The 20,651-nt window shown below is 39.8% G+C and overlaps 1 protein-coding gene across 2 annotated transcripts in view; it reads left to right on the top strand.

The window, feature by feature from the left end:
* The window catches only part of LOC149225302 (histidine kinase 1-like), a 493,646-nt gene that overhangs the window by 322,068 nt on the left and 150,927 nt on the right, over positions 1-20,651 (top strand). For both annotated transcript variants that reach the window (XM_089377050.1, XM_089377051.1), the window contains exons 8-9: positions 7,501-7,686; positions 7,882-7,951. In XM_089377050.1, coding sequence (XP_089233176.1) covers positions 7,501-7,686; positions 7,882-7,951 — 256 coding nt within the window. The remainder of the gene's footprint in view (positions 1-7,500; positions 7,687-7,881; positions 7,952-20,651) is intronic.

A 20,651-nucleotide genomic window follows, 5' to 3' on the forward strand; every position in this document is an offset into this window, starting at 1 on the left:
CATCAAACTTCCTCATATCGATCTTTGAAATGTGGTGGTTCTTAAACCTCCCATTGGACTCTCTAAAATCGTAATTCATATTCCTTTTGTCCTCATCATGATTTTCATGGATTACCTTGTCACCACCGGGAAGCCTTTCTTGCAACAACTTTGTCAAACCTTCCTTCAAACCTTCCATGTCTGTTTTTAAACCATTCATGTCGCCTTTTAAACCATCCATGTCACTTTTTATTTATGATTTTAAACCATCCATGTCCCCTTTTAGTTCATCTTTGGTTGCTCTTTATGAGAGCGAAATTTGTTGCACTTGGTCCTATAATTTTGATATATCATGTTGCAATTCTTCCTCTTCATGTGTCATAGTAGAGCTTTCAGAGGGCTTAATGGGTGTAGAATTCTTTTGTTTGGGAGGAATTTTAGAACCCAATATTATATATATGCTTCAATATGCCCTTCGAATCTCTTTAAACTGATTTTTCAAACAAAAGTTATGTAATTTTTAAAACAAAATACACACCTTTTTCTTACTTTTAGGAGCTCAATCTTGAAACAGTTGTAACTCTATAATTCAGATCTCCAAGTTTTGAACTTTCTACCTGTGGTAGCCCTCAGAATCTTCTTTCCAACCCCACAACGCTGATCGAGATTGGATTCTTCAAGGAGGATTTATGCCAAATCTCCCACGATGACCTGATTATGGACTAGTTCACTAGAGCGAATTTGTATAGAATGCAACGTGTCACTGTTTCAACCTTCACCCATGAAATTGAAACACGACAAACTACAGTCCATGCTCTTTCTGCCACTTTTTACAGAATTCAAATCTGATGCCTGAAACGAAAGTTATGACGATTTTCCCTAGGTCATCTGTTTGAGACTGAATTCTGGAGCCTGCAAAAACCTTAACTTCCTCAGGTCATATCTCCGAAAATATAGGGAACTAAGATCTGAAATTCTGGTCCAAAGTTCACTAAGATTTCAACTCCATGTGGTTGCAATTTCAGCGTCTGAATATTCATAGAAAAAAAGTTATAGTGGAAATGCCACGATGTCCTGTTTGAAGCAACGAAACCCTAGAGTCCAAAGCTCTGATACCAAATGTTATGCAATCAGCTCACAAATAGATAGATCAACGACCTAAAAATTATCCTTTTCGAGGGGGAATTTTCCTTCACATTACATAAATGAACAATTCTTGGATGATACAAATGAAAAGACCTCCTTTGTATATATAGGAATCTAAGGGGTCACAATATAATCAGAACCTACATAACAATAATAATGTAAGGGCACAATAATAACAGTAGTGGGCTTCTATGGGGCACAACAATAACAATATGGGGGCTACATGGGCACAACAATAACAATAAGGGGGATACACTAGTATTAAAGGGACCTAACAAAGAGAGATGTTGAGAGCCTCTTATATAAATAGAAAGCTCACTCTCGTACCAAATCTTTGTGAATTGTTGAGATCATTTTTCCAAAATAAAATTATTTTCATCAAACTTTGGTGTTGAGTTAAAAGTTTCTTTTTCTTGGCTATTCTACATATTTTTTAAAGGCAATTTTTTTATTATTAATTATAGACTACTACGAGGCTATCAAGATTGATCCATTTTAAGGGCAAGTTTGTCGCTTGGAAGGAGGCGTCTAGCATAAATCTCTCACTTCTCCTTTGCTTTTGTGATGTAAGGATTACAATTCCTTATTGGGTCATACCGTAAGGTTCCTTAAAAAGGGTTTAATTTTATTTCATTACATAGTTGATCTTATGGTTGAAGGCTTTCCCCTTGGAGGATCCCTTCTAGGACTTGGTTTCATAGCTTGTCTTGATTAAATAGAGATAATTTTAACTTCTAGGGTTCTACTTCTTTGCCCTAACCCGCAAGCATTGGATAACTAACTTAAGAGAGGTATTCATCTTGACCCCAATAGCCCTAGTTGAGATTAGGCACTTAAGCTCTAATCCACGACCAACCATTTTTTACAAAAATCTTGTTGTATTTTATTTATTCATATTATTGAAAAATGTTAAACCATCAAAAATAAAAAAATAAACCATGGAATATATTTCATTTATTGTCTAGAAAAAGTTGACAGATTATATTTTTGAATCTAGACAATTTTATTGGGATCTGTGCCATATTGATGATCTATAGGCTCAAGGACAAACAACCCTCTTGTTTTATGCATTCAAGGCTAATCTAACATCATTGTGAGGGTTTTGAATGTGTCTTCACAATTCTAAATTTTCTTTACAGCAATATCTTCTCAGGAAATGGTAAGGCTCCTTGCTTAGGGTTTCATGAGGGGTTTTTTCTAAACCCTTAAATCCCTAATTACATTTTTGAAGTGCTTTTATTGCATATATTCAGTATTTGAAAGTGTTTAAGGCTACCTTAAGTGATGCAAAATGTTTTATCTTGATTAGGGCACTTTTCAATTTTGACCCAAGAGGGATTGAACCCCTTTTCATGCAAGTTAGGATCATATTGTTTAACTTGTCAATTACTTGCATTTTATTCATATTTATGCTGTACTCTCATTGCTTTTCAGTCCCCAAGTTCAAGCACCCAAGGATCCATCGTCCTAGTGTGTTTCCATACTCCCAGGTTGCTTCAAAGACAATCCAAATCTAGTATTTTTGTTTTTTTTCTGTTTATTTTGGGGATCTGGGAGTGTAGGAGAGCGGGAATATTGTCCAAATCAGGTTACAATTCAAGTGGCAGTCAAGGATAATTCACCTCACTTGGTATTTGTACCTTTTCCTCACTCTCAAGCATCAAAGGTAACTATTTGTTGGGTATTTTGAGTCAATTTTGTATATTGCTTTATATTTTTTGTAGTTATATATCATATATCATGCCTAGCATTTTATTTCATTTTAACTCCTAATTTTCATCATACGTAGTGTTTCTAGGCACTAGTCTCTTGATATTGTTGGTGAAATGTGTTTATATTGGTATATTGCCCATGTCATTTTAGATGCTAGCCTAAAGTGAGAGGAGATTGCATTGAAGTGACAATAGGTACCTCTCCTATGTGTTTATCATTTAGTACCTTCGTCAGACCTTGCCAAGGATACTAATCTGGGCGGTAACATGGGGTAGTAGGACCATAACTGTTCAACTTAGAAAATGTCTTTTCTAAACTCATTTAGACAACAGAAAATGCACATAAACTGTAAGAGCCTATGCACGAAGAGATTTGGAGGCTTAGATATTGATTTGGGGCATAATTATGTGATTGCAAGTCAAGATTGTTCAGATGTGAGCTCATCTCAATGCACGGAAAGGGATAGCATGCAGATTTCCCTTTCTATGTTCACTTGGTGAGTTGGAAGTAGGAACATGTAATGGGAAAGGTCATGCTAGGGCGAAGGAAAGCAACATGTAAGATCATGGAGTTATAAAAAATTAACAAGGCTTTGATAGCATTGATAGGACAAGCTTGAATAACTCCACACATGAATAATTTTATTAACAAGAGCCACATGTGTAAATACATTGAGAAATGACCTTTGGTTTCATCTGCCAAGAGGTTCCCTAGTTCTTTCTACTCACCTTTGTCTCTTCATATTTCTCTAAATAAATATTTACAAGACACGATAATCCCAGAATCTATCATGCAGTTATGAAGTAGAAATTCATTAATAAAAAAAGTGATTTAAATAGGAAACTGACTTCCATTCTCCCTACTGTTGGGTGAATTTATTGTCTTTTAATTAGAAAAAATTAATTACATACACATAAATTCTCAAACACGGCAGGTATTTTTATTTCAAGGTTATTGTGCAAAATATATGCAAGTAGCACCTAATAACTAACATTGATCAATACCAAACTCTCTTTCTAAGATTATGGCATTCAATCAAAACACAGGCCGCGGTAACATTTCACACCAAAATTATCACTGTCAAACCCTCGAGCATTTTAATCACTCTGCACACAATACTGAAATGGAATTCTCTCTTTCAGAATAAACATCACTCCATTATTCTAGACCATGCTTTGCGGGAAAAGGAAATAGAACTCTTGGAAGGAAATTACATAAACCATTCAAATGCAACCACACAATCAGCAAAACCAATTGCAACCATCAAGCCATTGACTGTGTAACAGACTATAACAGGTATACAACAATCAGTCTAACACTGTTTTAGCATTCTCTCATAAATTGTAGCAACAATTGAATAGAAGTAACACACGTCTGAAAAAGGGATCAATCCATGAACTATGTTGTCGCACAGGTAATCTATATCAAGTATTCTGCAAACTAGTTAATAATAAGTAACTGCAACACATCAATTAGAGTTTGTAACAGTGATAGCTAAACAAAATCAAATATAATATGCAAGTAAATTAAAATAGAACTGCTACACTACCTTGCTAACACAAAATTCCTTGCTAAAGAGGAGGGCCCTTCCTCCTTAGCAGGGAGTTGGTGATTCACAACTCACAAGCTAACACAACAAACCACAATTGAACCACGAAGTCTATTCCACCTGCTGTTCATGTTGGTTGATATTGATTTTGTTGATATCTCTGCTAATAAGCATTCTATGATTGGATCAAGATAGTGGACAATTTCTCAAACTTTTCATTTGAGTCTGTGATGAGATCTTAAGTTGGTTTAGTTGAGTAATGAGTTTAAGGCCCTTAGCTTTGTTTTTTCCTTGGAGGTGGATGCTCTTGAAGAGCCCAAAAGATCCGCCTTAGTAGAAAGCATGTTTTCTTCAATATTGATAAACCTAATCTTGAGCTGATCGTATATTAGTAGGAAATTTATCTCTTAACATATGGCCAAAGTGTCCATCAAACATAGTTCTATATTGTAGGAGGTTTTACCTTACAAACTAGCAATTTAAAGTTGAAGTCCAAAAGAGTATTGCTAGCTTATGGGAAACTTGGAGGGGTTATCCAATGTCACCACAACAACCTAGTTCCACTCTTTATGCTGGCTCTTCTCCAACTCAAGGGGGACTTCCCTAACACAGGACTGCTAAAGTCATGTCATGATGGCTCAAGGTGAAAAAAGGTTAACTTTAGCAAACCAGATTAAAAGTGAAAGACTATATAAAGGGCGATGGGAAGATAGTATCAAATCCTTTGGCCACTTGTAATCAAGGATCAAATCCTAAGGGAAATTACTATGAGGTTAAGAGCGAATATAATCTTAATCAAGAACCTATAGTCAATCATTTCTTGTTGTCCATTAATGCAGAAAATAGCTTGTGAATACTAGAATCAAGGGGACATCACAAATATGCAAGGGAGTTTATTTCTTGATGGATTTGTAAAGATGTAATTTGCTCGAATCAAGGCAAAAGATACATGAACAGATTCCAATAATAAAATACGAAGGCTTAGAGGGGAATGAACCACACATTTTCTCTTATAAATAAGGAACAATGTTCTTAATGAGGTATTATGTTACCTGTATTATTTCAGCCCTACATCACACTTGATGCAAGTATTCTCAAATTAAATATTCAGGAATAAAACTAAAGCAGATATACCTCAATAATAGAAGAAACTACAACTCTCATTTGTGTTCAAGATCTTCAACAAAATCTCAATAAGGTATAGCCCCCCAAATCCAACCATCAATCAAATGGAGAGAACAAACCCTTATACAGGTTTGAGCTCAACTCTTTTTACAATAAAATGATAAATTGTTTTCCTCGATCCATTACATCTCCAAGGAATACATAAAATATTACATTTTTTACCTCCTCAATATTACCCCTCATTTTATATGAGGCATATGCTAGTGACTCTTTTCACCACCTTGTAATTTTCATCACAAAGAGCTTTGGAGAGTTAGGGTGTCCACTTGGTTCTGTGGATAGTTAATGACATGGATGATGATGTGCTAGAGGTTTTGATGATGTATTGCTTGGTACATTTGCTTATCATAGAGATAGCATTACACTTAATCATGTGATGTTCTAGTCTTCACTCCTTACAATGATTGGACATGAGTACATATGGAGCCCTTGGTGGAATTCCCTTGCATTTTTGGGCTAAGTAGACATTACATTGTCTTTGATTATTTGGTAGTCTCCATCATGGCATAGAGCACTTGGTATATGCTCACTTGCTTACACATGGGCTTGTTACTTGGATGGAAGAATATGGGCATGGTTAGAGCTCCTTTTCTCCGATTCCCTAGCTCTTATGGATGATATTCACGTGGATGGATTACTTGTAGATTACATGTAGTATGACACCACCTTGTGTGTTTTTTTTTCTTGGCCCCATTTGGAGGTACAAGCACAATTTTCCTCACTTCATGCATGCTTTGATGAAGTTGTTCTCCTCCTTGACGAGTTGGTGCGGCTCATGATGAGTTCGTGTATGGGTTCATGAAATATTTTGACTTACTCTTACTTGGATTTGTGACTCCTCATGTTTTATTGGTCTGCATGTGCCATTTTGAGGATTATTGTGCACACATGTTGATGCATAATGTTTAATTAGAGGGGGTTGTCACTTCTTTTCATGGAGATGGTTGAGTATTATTCACATTCCACATGTTGAGGCCTTGTGTCATGGATCCACTTGCTTGATTTGAGGAACCACTTTGGAAGGTACTTTGCACATTTTATCATGCTTGTTGATGGTATGTGTCACCTTGAGGAAGATCTAGGAGGTTCCAAAACCCAGATCTAGGATTTAGTGCATATTTTAAGGGTGTCCTAGTTTTAGGAGAAATTATCTTTTGACAAAATGCTCAAATTTCTACCAGATCAATGCCATTAGTACAAAATGGCTGTGGGATTTTCAAAATGTTGTAATAATAGAAATTCTGACAAAAGATGATGCAGTTATGGCTTTTTTAAAATTTTCCACAAGAATTTTTTTTGTCACAATTTTGACCACTTTTTAAAGAATACCCCACTTTTTTTTTGTTGTTGAGCGTTTTCATGATTTGGGTAGTGTTACCCCTCGTATTTGCACAAGTGGTATATGTTTGATTTTCATCACATGTCAGACCTTCAAAACCTTCAAAACCTTGAATTGTCATCATGGTGTTGGGCATTCTACCTATCATTATGGTGGTCAGAGTTGGGCTTTTCATTCATATGTCGTGCTTCTATCAATAACAAATGCCATATTGTCTGATCTAGGAAGATGGTTTCTTATATTTTCAGAATGGTTCATTCTTGTGATCAGGTGCACACACTCCGTGTCTCAGCACCTTTCTGAATATGTAATACGGAATATCTTATACTTAACAATGGCATCATAAAAATAGAATTTGTGGAGGATTAGAGATTATTACACAGAAGAAGTAATTCTTATTCCTATTTCAATTATTGCAGTCATGGAATCAAATGCGTGTACTAGTTGGAAAATTTTCAGTTTTTTGTTTGTTATCTCTATCCCAGATAATTGCATGGTCTTTCATATTAGTGTTTTGCTAGAAATCAATTTTCATCTCATGCTTTCTCCAGTTCAGGCCAGCCATACTTACAGTGATCTGCATGAACAGCGGGGCATATTATATTGCGAGCCTGGTGTGAAAATTTTATTGTAAATAAGAAAGCAGATGGAGCATCTGAAAATGGAAGAGACTCGTGGTTTTCCAGAAAATTGAGTTTTGGGCAATCTGAGAAGAAAACATACCCAAGCCAAGAAAAAATAACAGTCTGGTTTGAAGTTGAAGATACAGGTTGTGGTATGAACTACTCATCCTTGAACCTGGAAGCAGATCTTTGTAACTTCCATGCAGATGTATTAGTGCTTATTTCTTGAATCAAGTTGCCATGATATCATAACTCTTTTTCAAGGCTTAGATACATTGTTCTTTTATTCCCATTTCTTTTTGACTTGTTACTTGACTAAACCGGAGTCATTTTATTCTTCTTTGTAGGAATTGATCCGAGCAAATGGGAATCAGTTTTTGAAAGCTTTGTCCAAGCAGATCTATCCACAACTCGCACGTATGTAAGAGTCTCTTTCATATATTAGAAACAAATAAAAATGATGCACTTCCAAAAGTTGGTGTTAAGTGTTGGACAATGCAATGTGGCAGCTATTAATTTAGATTTTCCTTAACATTAATAATTTCTTGTGAACTTTATTTATCTTCTTGTGTTTTTCTTTATTAGTTCTTCTTCATCAAACAATTATCAAGAGCAAAGTAGTAAAGACAATTGTAATGTTCCCTCCAATTAAATTTTATCAAGGCATCCACACAGTTTTGCAATTTTGGGGAGTTAGGAGAAATTTTGGGCAAACATTAGGAGGATGGGAGAAAATTTAGAAATTAGTGGAGTGTGGGGGCCACCCCAAGAGAGAGAAATTCAAACTCCCTTGGAGGCAAGTCGAATTGGAGGGAGAAAGAAGGCAAAGGGGTCGAATTGGTGGAGCCCACAAGGGAAGGGAGGCAGCCAAGATAAATAGGAGAGAGCTACCTCATTTTGGGGCTTTTTTTCAATCTGAAAATTATATCACTATTCGCTTGAGTTGTTGAGCCAAGTCAACAAAGGTGCTGCTAGCACAAGGGAGTTTCCAAGAAGAAATTTCCAACTCTACCTTCAGTGAACCTAGAGTGTCACCCTAGGAGAGATTCATCGCCATTTTGGAGTTGTATGGAGCAATTCACAGGTGGTTCGAACTGGTTTTTAGAGCAGACTGGGCGCAGAGAGAGAAACTTGCACTGCTTGGAGAGGCAGTTACAGTGCAAGTCAAGTTCCGAGATTTTGGACAATCATTCTACGGGGTTATTGTTGGATACTTTCAGTGGATTGCAGGGCTGAGCTTGAGGGTATCACACAGGCCGAATTTCTCATGTCTAGCTAGTGCGCAGAGGCTGACTGGTAGGGCTTGCGCAGGTAGTGAGGGAGATAAATTGAAGTGGTGAAGGAGCCAAGGAATTTCGGTTGATTTTTGCAAGGAGTCACTAGGGGAAATTTAGGGAGGATTTCTTGAGATTTTTGGCACCCAATTAGATAAGAATTTCCAGGCAGTGCGAATTGTTAGGCTAAGGAGGAATTCACTCTAGAAGACACGTCCCGACATGGTTGGAAGGAGCTCAAACCCTTCCTGGGTTTTCGTGGGTCTATTCTGAGGAGTCTACAACGAAAGTTTCATAATTTTTTGATCACTCCAGAGGGTTCAAACACTTGTTCCAATCTAGCCAGAAGTAGCAGAATTTACTAGGCCAACGCATGGGATGTAGGAGACACTTTCCTAGCACTTAGGAAACCCTCTTCTCACCTGGGATTTGTCTATTTTGCTATAGCAAGCCCAGTTTCACCTATTCCTACTCATTGTACTCCATTTGATCAAGTTAATAAAATGGCTCAACATTCTTGCTGTGAATTTCTGGTGTGCTAATATTTTTGCATGTGTTTTAATTTTTGGTTGCATGTTTGAGGTTTCACCGTTGTTATCACTTAATATTTCCACTAGGAATATTAGAACAATGGACACAAAATTAGGCTCCAAGCCAAGGAAAAACTCCTCTAAGGGGAAAACCCAGAAAAATCTCTTCGTATAGAATTTGTTGCTAATGAGACAACCAAGACGCAAACCCTAGGCTGAGTCCTTCTCCAAGCACCAAGTTAGCCCTCCAAGAAGCTCTTCCAATAGGATTAGATCAATAAGGTTTGATATTGCTTCAACACTTCAACCCCAACTTCAACCCTGCAACCTCGTCCTGCAATTTTGATCTAGTAGCTGCTGCAGAAACCCTAATTCCAACCCAAGGCAGTTCTCCTAGAGATCCTCCTTTGAGCAAGATAATGTCTTTCCAAGGTCAATGAAGTCAATTTTGAGTATTCGCTCTTCTAGCAACTTGATATCCTGCAATCTGAACCTACAATTTCGACCTTCCTTGGAGTTGTAGAAACCCTAGTTTTCGCACGTGTGAGAGAGATAGCCTAAAAACAAACTTTCTTTTTTTCTTCTTGGATTCTCCTTACCTTCTAGACCTTCACTCTTCCTTTCTTCTTTCTCCTAGCTTCATATCAAACTTCTTACATGAGAGAGATCGAATGAGTGACTAATGAGTCAAAGTTGCCTATATTTATAGCCTTTCCAAGGGGTCGAATTCCCTCCTTTAGTGCCCAATAATTTTTACAATTAACCATACAGTAAATATTAACCTAATTTTAACAAATTAATGCCTAATTTTAAAATTATTTGGAAATTGAACTGTTACAAAGAAGTTTAAATGTAGATACTTACTTGGAAATCCCGTTTGGGGTGAATTCTGGCTGTTGTTGCTCCGAATTTGCTACCAAACCAACTGTTTCCTCCCATCCTATTTGGGATCAACCTATCCAGTTCCTATATCTAGAAGACTTTGTATTTGAGGTCTTCTGGTCCCCATGCCCAAAACCCTATAAACAATTGCTCAAGTTTCTCTTTTTTTGTGATTCTCTTGATAATTCCTCCTGCGTCTGTGAGACCAGAAAAACAAGAACTGTCCCCTTCATGCACTCCTAATTCTCCTTATATTCCCCTCAACGTCTACTGTCTCCAAACTTATCAATGTCTCCCATTCCTTTGTTGTCGGTCTCTTGCTTTCTAGAATCCCCTTCTTTTGTTTAGAGGCAATTGTATGTATAAAATGTAATGGAGCGTTGGATATAGTTATTTATTTAGTTTATGAATTATTATTATCTTGTTTGATTTAATTTATATTTAAATTAAATTACTTTATTTGTGAGTTAAATAAATCACTTTATTTAAAAGTTAATAAATTACTTTATTTACTTCAATTATAAATCAAATACATTTAATTCATAATCCATTGTATTTATCCTATTTTTATTAATGCATTAATTATATATATAATGATGATATACCTATCAAGTACCCAACTCGATATATTCTGGTCAGTTGGGAATTTATTTCAATAATCAATTCATTACCTTAAACTTAGATATTTTCCAATATTAACCAGATGTGTACTAGTGCAGTACATGCGATACATGCATATGTAGCTATCATATGCATGCTGATATTTCTATGTTCCCTATAACTCGAGGTGGGTTATTACATACACCCCTCCTTTAGAAAACTTCGTCATGAAATTAAGGTTTATATCGTATATTAGTAATTATTTTAGCGATTAGTCACTAATATTGGTGCTAGCTTTTTTCGAGTTGTTGCGCGCACCCGCTCAGCTTTGCAACTCGCGAGATCCACACCTTGCAGATCTAGATCCCTGTGCGCCTGCCCGCTCCTGCTCTCTCCGATCCCTGCGGGCGGGTCCGCCGAGGGCTCTGCCTTTAGACTGCAGTCGGCTAGGGTTGGCCGCCGAAAGCTCTAGCCTCTGGCTGCGGTCGGCTAGGGTTTGTCCCGCTGCTTGCAATGGAGGAGCCGGATCCCTCCTAGGGGCCCTCCTCCCTTTCTCTGTCTTCCGCTGCTGAGGCCTTCAGATCCTTACTGTCCTCTCTTCCCAAGAAGAAAGCTGTGGAAGCCGCCAAATTTGTGAAAAGACTTGAAGACATCCCCGAGATTGCTCTCCCCCCTGAAGGTCCGATTCAAGTAGCTTTATCTCTGGCAGATCACGCTCTGGTTGGTCAGTTTATAGGTCTTTGGCCCTCTCCGAAATCAACAGAGAACTGGGTTGCTAGAAATTGGGCTCCGCTGATCAAGAACAAGGTAACATCCTACTTCCTCGGAAGAGGTTACTTTCTATTCGAATTTTCAGAAAAAGAAGACAAGGATCTCATTTTCAGAAACTGCCCCTACTTCATGGGGCCTCAAGGGCTTTACCTGAATAAAAGGACCCCAGGTTTTGATCCGGCGGTGGATGTGCCCTCTGCGGTCCCAGTATGGGTAAGGCTTCCCAATCTCCCGGTGCACTGTTGGAACTGGGACTCTCTGAAACACATAGGAAACACTCTTGGGAAATTCATAGATAGGGCCAACAACAAGGATCAGTATGACTACGCCAGAATTTGTGTGGAGGTGGATCTGGAGGTCTGTCTACCAGAAGCCATCAAAATAAGGGTAGGTCCTTGGACGCATGTCCAGAAGCTGGACTATGAACAACTGTCGTTCAAATGCCGGAAGTGCCAGGTCTATGGACACTTCGTTAGAGATTGCTCGTCCAAAGGGGTAGAGGAAAAAGGAAAGGAAGAAGGATGGAACCAGGCAAAAAGACCCAAATCTTCTTTCAGGAAGGCTACAAATACTAACGCTAGAGCCCCCCAAACGGGCCCTGCATAGCATCCTCCCATGAATAGCCAAGAGAATAAATTTGAGATATCTGAAATAGTGAACACCCAGGAGACAAAAACTCCGAAAGAAGTCTCTCCGCCTAAATCTAACAACGGACCAGAGAGATCCAAAGGGAAGATATCAGAAGAGGAGGAGGAAACCCAAGAGTCCAAGGAATCAGAGGAAGAAGGGGAAATAGGGGTTTCATAGTCTACCCCCAGGAGATCCACAAGAGGCCGAATGTCAACAAAGGAGAAAAGGGACCAAGAAACATACAAAGACAAGCTCCAGGGCAGCCAGCCAACGCTAGAGAAACTCCTAGCAAAAACCCCGAAAACGAAGAAGATCCAAACCCAGAGCTCCAAAGGAGCTCACCACAACAAAAATAAATGATGAAGATAGTCTCCTAGAACTGTAGGGGAATGGGCTCCAAAGCAAAGGAAGAAGCAATGAAAAGTCTAGTAAGACTGGAGGCCCGGACATTCTTCTCATCCAGGAGACTAAACTGGAGGATCTAGCCTTCCTCCAAGCAAGCAAAAAGTTTTGGAAAAAAGACGGAGCGCATGCAACCTCTGCCCGCGAAGCTTTAGGAGGACTTGGGTCGCTCTAGAATCCAAATAAGTTTTCCCTTATCTTTGAGTCCCTGAACACTCATTGGATTTTGTTAAAATTGCAGCACTTAGAATCTAAAGAAACTTTTAGTCTGGTCAATGTATATGCCCCTAACAATGTAGGTGAAAAAATTTTATGCTGGGATGTCATAAAAAATTTGCCAGATCTAGAAAATCTGGAGAACATAATCATAGCCGGAGACCTCAACCTCACTCTTCTCTCGTCAGAAAAAAGAGGAGGCAGTATTGTCAGAGATCCGGCAAGGGAAGCAGTGGAAGATCTCATGCAAGACTGGGATCTGATAGATATCAAGCCATCTGTTGGTAAGTACATGTGGTCAAACAAGAGGGTTGGTCCGAGACACATAGCCGCAAGACTGGATAGATTTCTGGTGCAAAGTTCCTTCCTGCTCCTCGGATTAGAGGCTAGATCGCGCATCCTCCACAGCAGCATATCAGACCACAAGCCTATTAGCCTGGAACTGCTGACCCTTAAAGACCTGGGGCCTATTCCATTCAGATTCAGTTCACTATGGATTAAAGAGGCAGATTTTATGGATAGGGTCAAATATTGTTGGAAAGAACCAGTCAAGGGATCAGCCTTCTTCGTGTGGGAGGAAAAACTCAGAAGAGTCAAAGCCATGTTAAAAAATTGGGCCAAGACCCTACCCAACCCCGCTGCACAAAGGAAAAAAATCCAAATCGAGCTAGAAAGCCAGCACCTCCATCTTGAAGCAGCGGAAATCACAAAAGAAGAGTTGGAAAAGGAGGCCAGGCTCCAGCAAAGCTTCCACAAGGCCTGCCTGGCAGAAGAGGAATATTGGAGGCTCAAGTCCAGAAGTCTCTGGCTTAAATCAGGCGATAGAAACTCCTCATATTTCCATAAACAAGCCCAAGCCAGGAAAGGGAGAAACTCCATCACGAAAATTAAAGAAGAAAACAACGTCTTGAAGGATTTTAGATGCATAAAAAAGCCAGCTTCTAAGCACTTTGGGAAGCTGTACAGGGAGGAGCCATCAACTGAGTATAATGACAGCCTGTTAGACGTTGTCCCAAACCTCATCACCACCAACATGAACCTGATACTTGAGAGCAAATTCACTCACAAGGAAGTCAAGGAGGCCCTTTTCGCAATGGATCCCGACAAAGCCCCGGGACCCGATGGTTTCACGGCCATATTTCTTCAAACTTGTTGGCAAATCATTGAGAAGGAGTTCCTCAAAATGATTCAAAAGTCCCAAGACTGTTAGAAGATTGGAGGAGGTACAAATTCTGCCTTTCTTGCCCTCATCCCCAAAGAGAAAGGAGCAAACTCTTTCAGCAGATTCCGCCCAATTTCCTTATGAAATATTGGGTACAAAGTCATAACCAAAGTGATAGCTAACAGGTTGAAAAGAATTCTACCCAAAATCATCCCCGACAACCAAGGAGGATTCATCCAGGGCAGACAGCTGGTAGATAACTTCGTGCTGGTCCAAGAGGCAATCCGCTCCAGCCTTCATTGAAAGGAAAAAGGTATGGCTATTAAACTAGATCTTGCAAATGCATTTGACCGTGTTAGGCATAAATTTTTGTTTGATGTGCTTCATAAACTGGGGTTCGGACAAAATTTCATCAATTGGGTTAGAGCATACATTTCAGAACCTTGGATAGCCCCTCTAGTGAATGGTAGGGCGGCGAAGTTTTTCAAAGCCTCTAGAGGACTGAGGCAGGGATGTCCCCTCTCACCCCTCCTATTTGTCCTTCAGGCCTCTGTCCTTAGTTTCAACTTAGATAAAAAACAACAAGAGTAGGAAATCGTTGGCCTGTGCATTGCCGGTGGGGCAAAAAATATCAGTCATGCCCTCTTTGCGGATGATACAATACTGCTGGGGGCTGCTTCTCTTCACTCAGCTCTACAATTTAAGAAGTTCTGGATGATTACAACAAGGTTTCAGGCAGCATTTTAAACAAGGGCAAATGTAACATTTACTGTTGGAATACCTCTGTTTCAATAGAAAATGCAATAGCCAGATGCCTAGGATTCGCAGCCTCTGTCTCCTGGTCTTCATTTAAGTATCTTGGGCTGCCAATTTTCCACAGGAGGGCCCTGAACAAGGACTGGCACCCACAGCTGGACAAATTCAAAACCAAAATGCAAGCTTGGGGAGCTTCTTGGCTCAATATCGCTGGGAAAACAGTGCTCATTAAAGCAGTGCTGAGTAGTTATCCATTATTCAAATTCTCAGTCCTCCTAGCACCTGTGGGAATCATCAAAAAGATGGAGGAGTTAATCAGACACTTCTTCTCGAAAGGAGGCAAGAATAATGAAAAGAGGATTTCCCTAGTCAATTGGGAAATAGTCACCAAACCTACCTATGAAGGAGGATTAAATTTCAAAGACCTCAGAGCTCAAAATCTAGCCATGGGAGCCAAAATAATATGGAAAATCATAGCACCTAAACCAGGTTGGGCTCAGGTAGCTCTGTGGAGAAAATATTTTAGAGGCATGAGGCTCAGATGCCTGGAACAGCCAAAAAATGATCTTAGATCTCCTCTCAGTTTATTCATTAACAGAATAGCCCCACTGATAAGTAACTATGCATACTGGATCCCAGGCAATGGTAAACGAATTCAATTGTGGACGGACAGCATCCTGGGCAGACCTCCGCTGGCTGAGCTGAGAGGCACGTCTGAACTGATGCGTTGGACATCTGAGCATAATATTAACACTCTCTGGGACGTGTCAATCTGGAAAGACGAAGCCTGGGCGGGTTGGAAGCGGCTTCCTGTTCCTCCCGCGCTGGGCACGCTCTACTCGAACTTGCATGGGTTGGCTCGCACACACGCGCGCAAGCAGGACGTGAGAGGATGGGGCTCAACGTGTGCAGGCTACACAGTAGCTCAGGGGTATATCAAGTGTCTAGAAAGTCCCCATGTGCCCCCCAATCCTGCCCCCTGGGTTGGTATTTGGAAAATCCCCTCAATTCCAAAAATTGATCACTTCTGTTGGCTCCTCTGCCATCAAAAAATCCTCACAGAAGACAGGCTCCAGAAAAGAGGCATCCATGGCCCCTCTAGATGCATGATGTGCAAAGAAAATTCAGAAACCGCCCTCCACCTCATTATCAAGTGCAAGTATGCAACCTCCATCTGGCAGGATCTCCTTGAGGCCTGGAACTACAAGTTCGATTTCCCCACCTCGATTTTGGATCTGTTTGCAGGTTGGATGACCAGATACCCAGGTTCACCCCCAAAAAACAAAACAATCAGAATTGCGTGGAGCGCTCTTCCTAAATTTATCAGTTGGCAAGTTTGGTTGGAAAGAAACAGAAGAATTTTTCAGAGCAACAAACAGGACTACAGATTAGTTGTCAACTTAGTGAAAAGCCATCTAGCTGAGTGGCTAGCTAACAAAGGGGATGATCTAAATCTAAATCAGCAGGACAAAGATTTAGGATCTGCCCTCAACTTCAAGTTCCAAAAATTGAGCAGCTCCCCTCCACCCACCAAAGAATCGAAAATCAGGAAAAACGAAGAAGCCTTTCAGCACTGGCTGTCCAACCAACCTCTTCCCTCTCTCTTCTTCGATGGGGCAGCAAAAAGGAACACAGGAATTGCTGGCGCGGGAGGGTTCATCATCAACCCAGAAGGTTCTCCACCACACAGATTTGCTTGGGGATTAGGCCATTCCTCAAGTATACAAGCTGAGGCGATGGCCCTCTTTCAAGGTGTCAAACTCCTCAAAGAGTTAGGATTTGATGAGGCTAACGTCTTTGGAGACTCCCAAGTTATCATAAGCACAGTGGTGAACAATTCCAAGCCAGCTGATCTGCAACTTGCAAGGATTATTGCAAGGATCAAAAGCATGACCAAGTCTCTAAAATTGAATTACTTCCATATATTAAGAATCAACAACAAAGAAGCGGATAGTGAGGCAAACAAGGTTGTTCTCTTAGACGCCGGCACAATTCTCAGAGACCAGGAAATCTGTTGGGACCCAATCCCTTAAAGAGTCATGTTTTATTTCCTTTTATTACAGAAGTTTGTTTGTATCTTTCAGCTCGGGAAATTAGCAGCTAAAGCGCACTATTTCAATTGTAAAAAAAGGAAACTGAAAAGAGTAGGAGAACTCTTCCTACTGTTGGACAGTCATGCAAAATTATGTTCTTCCCCTTGTAACCGAATTCGAGGCTGTTTGCCATCCAGTTAATAAAATACCATAACCATTCTTGTAAAAAAAAGTAATTGTTTTAGCAATTAGTGCAATCATGTAAAGATTGTCTTGTGCTTGAATACTTATTTAATGTGAGGAATTTTTTTAAAATTTGTGTTTTGAACATTTATATGTTTACAATTTTAATAGTCATGCCCAATGTTGCACGAAGCGGAGCGAAGCGGAAGCGCGAAGCGGAAGCGCGGAGCGCGGAAGCGTCATTTTCCAAAAATCTAGGGAGCGAAGCGTCCGCGGAAGCGTCTGCTATATATATATATTTTTTTATATTTTTTTTGCATTTATACTCAAAACAAACATCCCAAATACCAAATTAATTGTAGAAGACATGAAAACATGCATATTTTTGCATAAATCAAGATAGATATGGCATCCATGATTCCATTGTAGTTACTAGTATGTACAACAATCATCTATATTCTAGCTATTACAAACATACATCAAATTTTGAAGCATATTATAAAACATAAAACATTTAAGCATATTATAAAACATAAAACATAGAGCATATTATGATTTATCTAGCAAGTGAGCAACTGTCAACATTTGTCATGTCCAAAATTCAAATAATAATGTTTACAAAATATGTCACTTGGTCACCGCCAAGCCAAAAAGGTTCAAAATTCAAATTCACAAGTCTACAAGTCTAATGAGTAATCTATGACAAAAAGAAGTAGATTGTGAATATATCTACTAATCTCTCCTCCTTCCACCACGAATAGAACGTGATGGCGGGCCTCCACGTGGTGGCAATGAAGAAGATGGTCCCTGTGTAAGTCGTGGCACTGGAACTGATGAAGAAGAACCTCCTCTAGTAGAAACCAAGGGACCAGATGGGGGTGGGGGTGGTGGCATATCAACACCCGTGTCATCATCCTAGAATCGCTCAAAAAATTCATGCAAAAAAAAAACACTAGTTAACAAAAAAATTAAAAACATGAATTCTTTATAAGGGAAAATTGGAAAATTCATACCACAATGGACATACCTGGATAAGAGAATCCTCTAATTGCTCTAGTCGCAACACTCCATCCTCCAAATTGGGCTCCTCTGGATTCTTGTCCCAAGTCAACAAGTCTTTATTAGACTTTGCATCTTCACAGTAATGGGACAACAATCGCAAGTTGTAATGAACATAAACCAAGCTCTCTGCCCGGTCTAAATTCAACCTGTTCCTTTTAACACTGTGGATGAAAGAATAAGAGCTCCAACACCTCTCTGCAGAAGAAGTGTTTACCACCTGTGATAGCACCCGCAATGCCAAACTCTGTAGAAGTGGAGTAGGCCCTCCATGCATGTTCCACCACTCAAGAGCAGAAAAATTCTCTCGATCTTGAATTGCATGCATGCTCGAAAATGGACCAGTGCTGCTCGTATAGTTGCTCACGTGTCTCCGTACCAATGCAGCCTCCTCCTCATCAGGGATTAATCTACTCAATGCAGCCATATATTTTTCGTGAACCTCTTTATCTTGGTGTGGTCTTCTCCTAACTCCCCCCCCAGGTGCTGGTTTTGAAAGCCATGATGGATGATAGTATTTAGGTGTCAAAACATATGCTAATGCATGCAATGGAACATTTAGGCTATCCCATCGTTTTACCACCTCTTCACGAATATAATTGTACAAGGTGGTATCTCTAGGCTCAACAATGTCTTTAATCTGCCCCAACATGCTATCCATTTGCTCATACACCTCCCCAATTACTGGTCGATCTGAATCTGCAAACTTGATCATGTAATAAATTGGTTTGGTGAATTGCAAAACATATTTAACCTGTGACCAAAAGTAACTGTCAAGAACAATGTCCTTGACTTCATTAGCACCATCTGTGTCATTGTTAATTTCATCCCATGTTTCAGCACACACCAGATTAGTTAAAGCTTGTCTCACCCTCACTAGCCGCCTAAAGGTGAGGTAATAACTAGCAAATCTTGTCTTTGCAATTTTAAGCAATTGCAACTTGGAGTAAGTGCCATAGAAGTAGTTTACCCTTGTATGCCCTGTGATGAATTTAATGAGCTGCTTCCCTTTCCTGTAAACCTCAGCAATCCACCCACAATCTTTGTGTTTCACAATATCATGCATCAAAAGGTTCAATGTGTGAACCAGGCACCCAGACCAAAAGATGTGTGGATGAGTACGCTCAATAATTTTTCCTGCTAACTTACAATTTGCTGCATTATCTGTGATCACTTGAATCACATTATTCGGACCAACATCTTTGATTGATTTCAATAGGAGATCTGCAATGTTTTGTGCAGTTGCACTGATGGAGGAGGAGTCATGAGATGCAATAAATACTGCACCACTAGAAGAAACACCAAGAACATTTATCAAATGTTGGTTTCTAATATTTGTCCACCCATCTGATACAATGGATACCCCATAATCCACCCACTCATGTGTAAAACGTGTCAAAGCTCTTTGAACCTTAGCTTTTTCTCTTTCTAATAACACTGTTCTAGCTTTCTCATAGTTGGGGGCCTTGTATCCTTTTGGGGCTTCATTGATGGCCTTTACCATGTCATGCCAATAGGGAGAGCGAAGCACATTGAATGGTACACCGCAAGCACAAAGAAAACGGACTATCTTTCCATCCACATCATCCCTCCCAGTAACATTAAGGAAATCCCCTATTGTTTTTCTACCTCCAGAGGTTGCAAAAGTACCATGAGGAGATGGGCAACTACCAAATTTAGAGGTTGCACTTGATTCAGAATGAGTTTTTTGTTTCTTGTTTTTTCCTTGTGCAGCCATCTCTAATTTGATGTATTTTTGTCTTTGTTCACTTGAAATGTTTGGGCAAATGGTTACCCCCACGGAACCCTTTCTTTCATCACTGTCTAGCACCCCACAAAGATGCCTCCTCAGACGGGTATATGAACCCGTATATGGTTTTCCTCCATGACAACCATGAGGGCACATCCATTTGTAAGATCCACCACCCTTTCCCCCTTCAAGTTTGGTCACAAAGGTCCACAAGGGATTTGATGTACCTTTCCCATCTTGTGCTTCAGTGTCCTCTTCAAGTTCATCCCCTTCCTCTTCAAACCCTTCCTCCTCATCATACATTGGGTCACTACTATTAGGACCAAGTTCATCCCCTTCCTCTTCCCCTCTATTCCTCACCCTTGCCATCATTAAAACCAAGAGTGGAATGATACATAGAAGCCAAAAGAACACCATCTTGGAATATGGATATAGGTGGTGGACAACCTGTAAATAAAGGAGCAAGTAGAAACAATGGGAAAGAGTAGGAGAGGGAGGAGAAAAATACAATTTTTTTTTCAAAAAAACAAGGGAGTTTGGGGTTTGAACTTACCTCTTTAGCTCTTGTAGATGAAGTCCTCCAAGCTCTTGCTCCAAGCTCCTCCTCCTTCTCCTAGCTCCTCCTTCTTCACTCCTCCAAGCTCTCCTCTCTTCTCCTCTCCTTTCCTCTCTTCTCTTCTCCTCTCCTCTCTTCTCTTCTCCAACTCTCATAAACTCAAAGTGAGAAAATGAGAAGAGAATGGGGGCTTTATTCTTTTCTAAAGTCACCCTAGACTCACCCTAAACCAACCTAACCCACCCCCTCATGCTAGTTAAGACTCAAGTTAAAACAAATTAAAAAAAAATCAAGTTAAAAAAATGATGCCGCG

This window comes from Pinus tabuliformis, chromosome J (assembly GCF_031772625.1).
Source record: "Pinus tabuliformis cultivar Carrire ecotype Pingquan chromosome J, CPIR1, whole genome shotgun sequence".
Lineage (NCBI taxonomy): Eukaryota > Viridiplantae > Streptophyta > Pinopsida > Pinales > Pinaceae > Pinus > Pinus tabuliformis.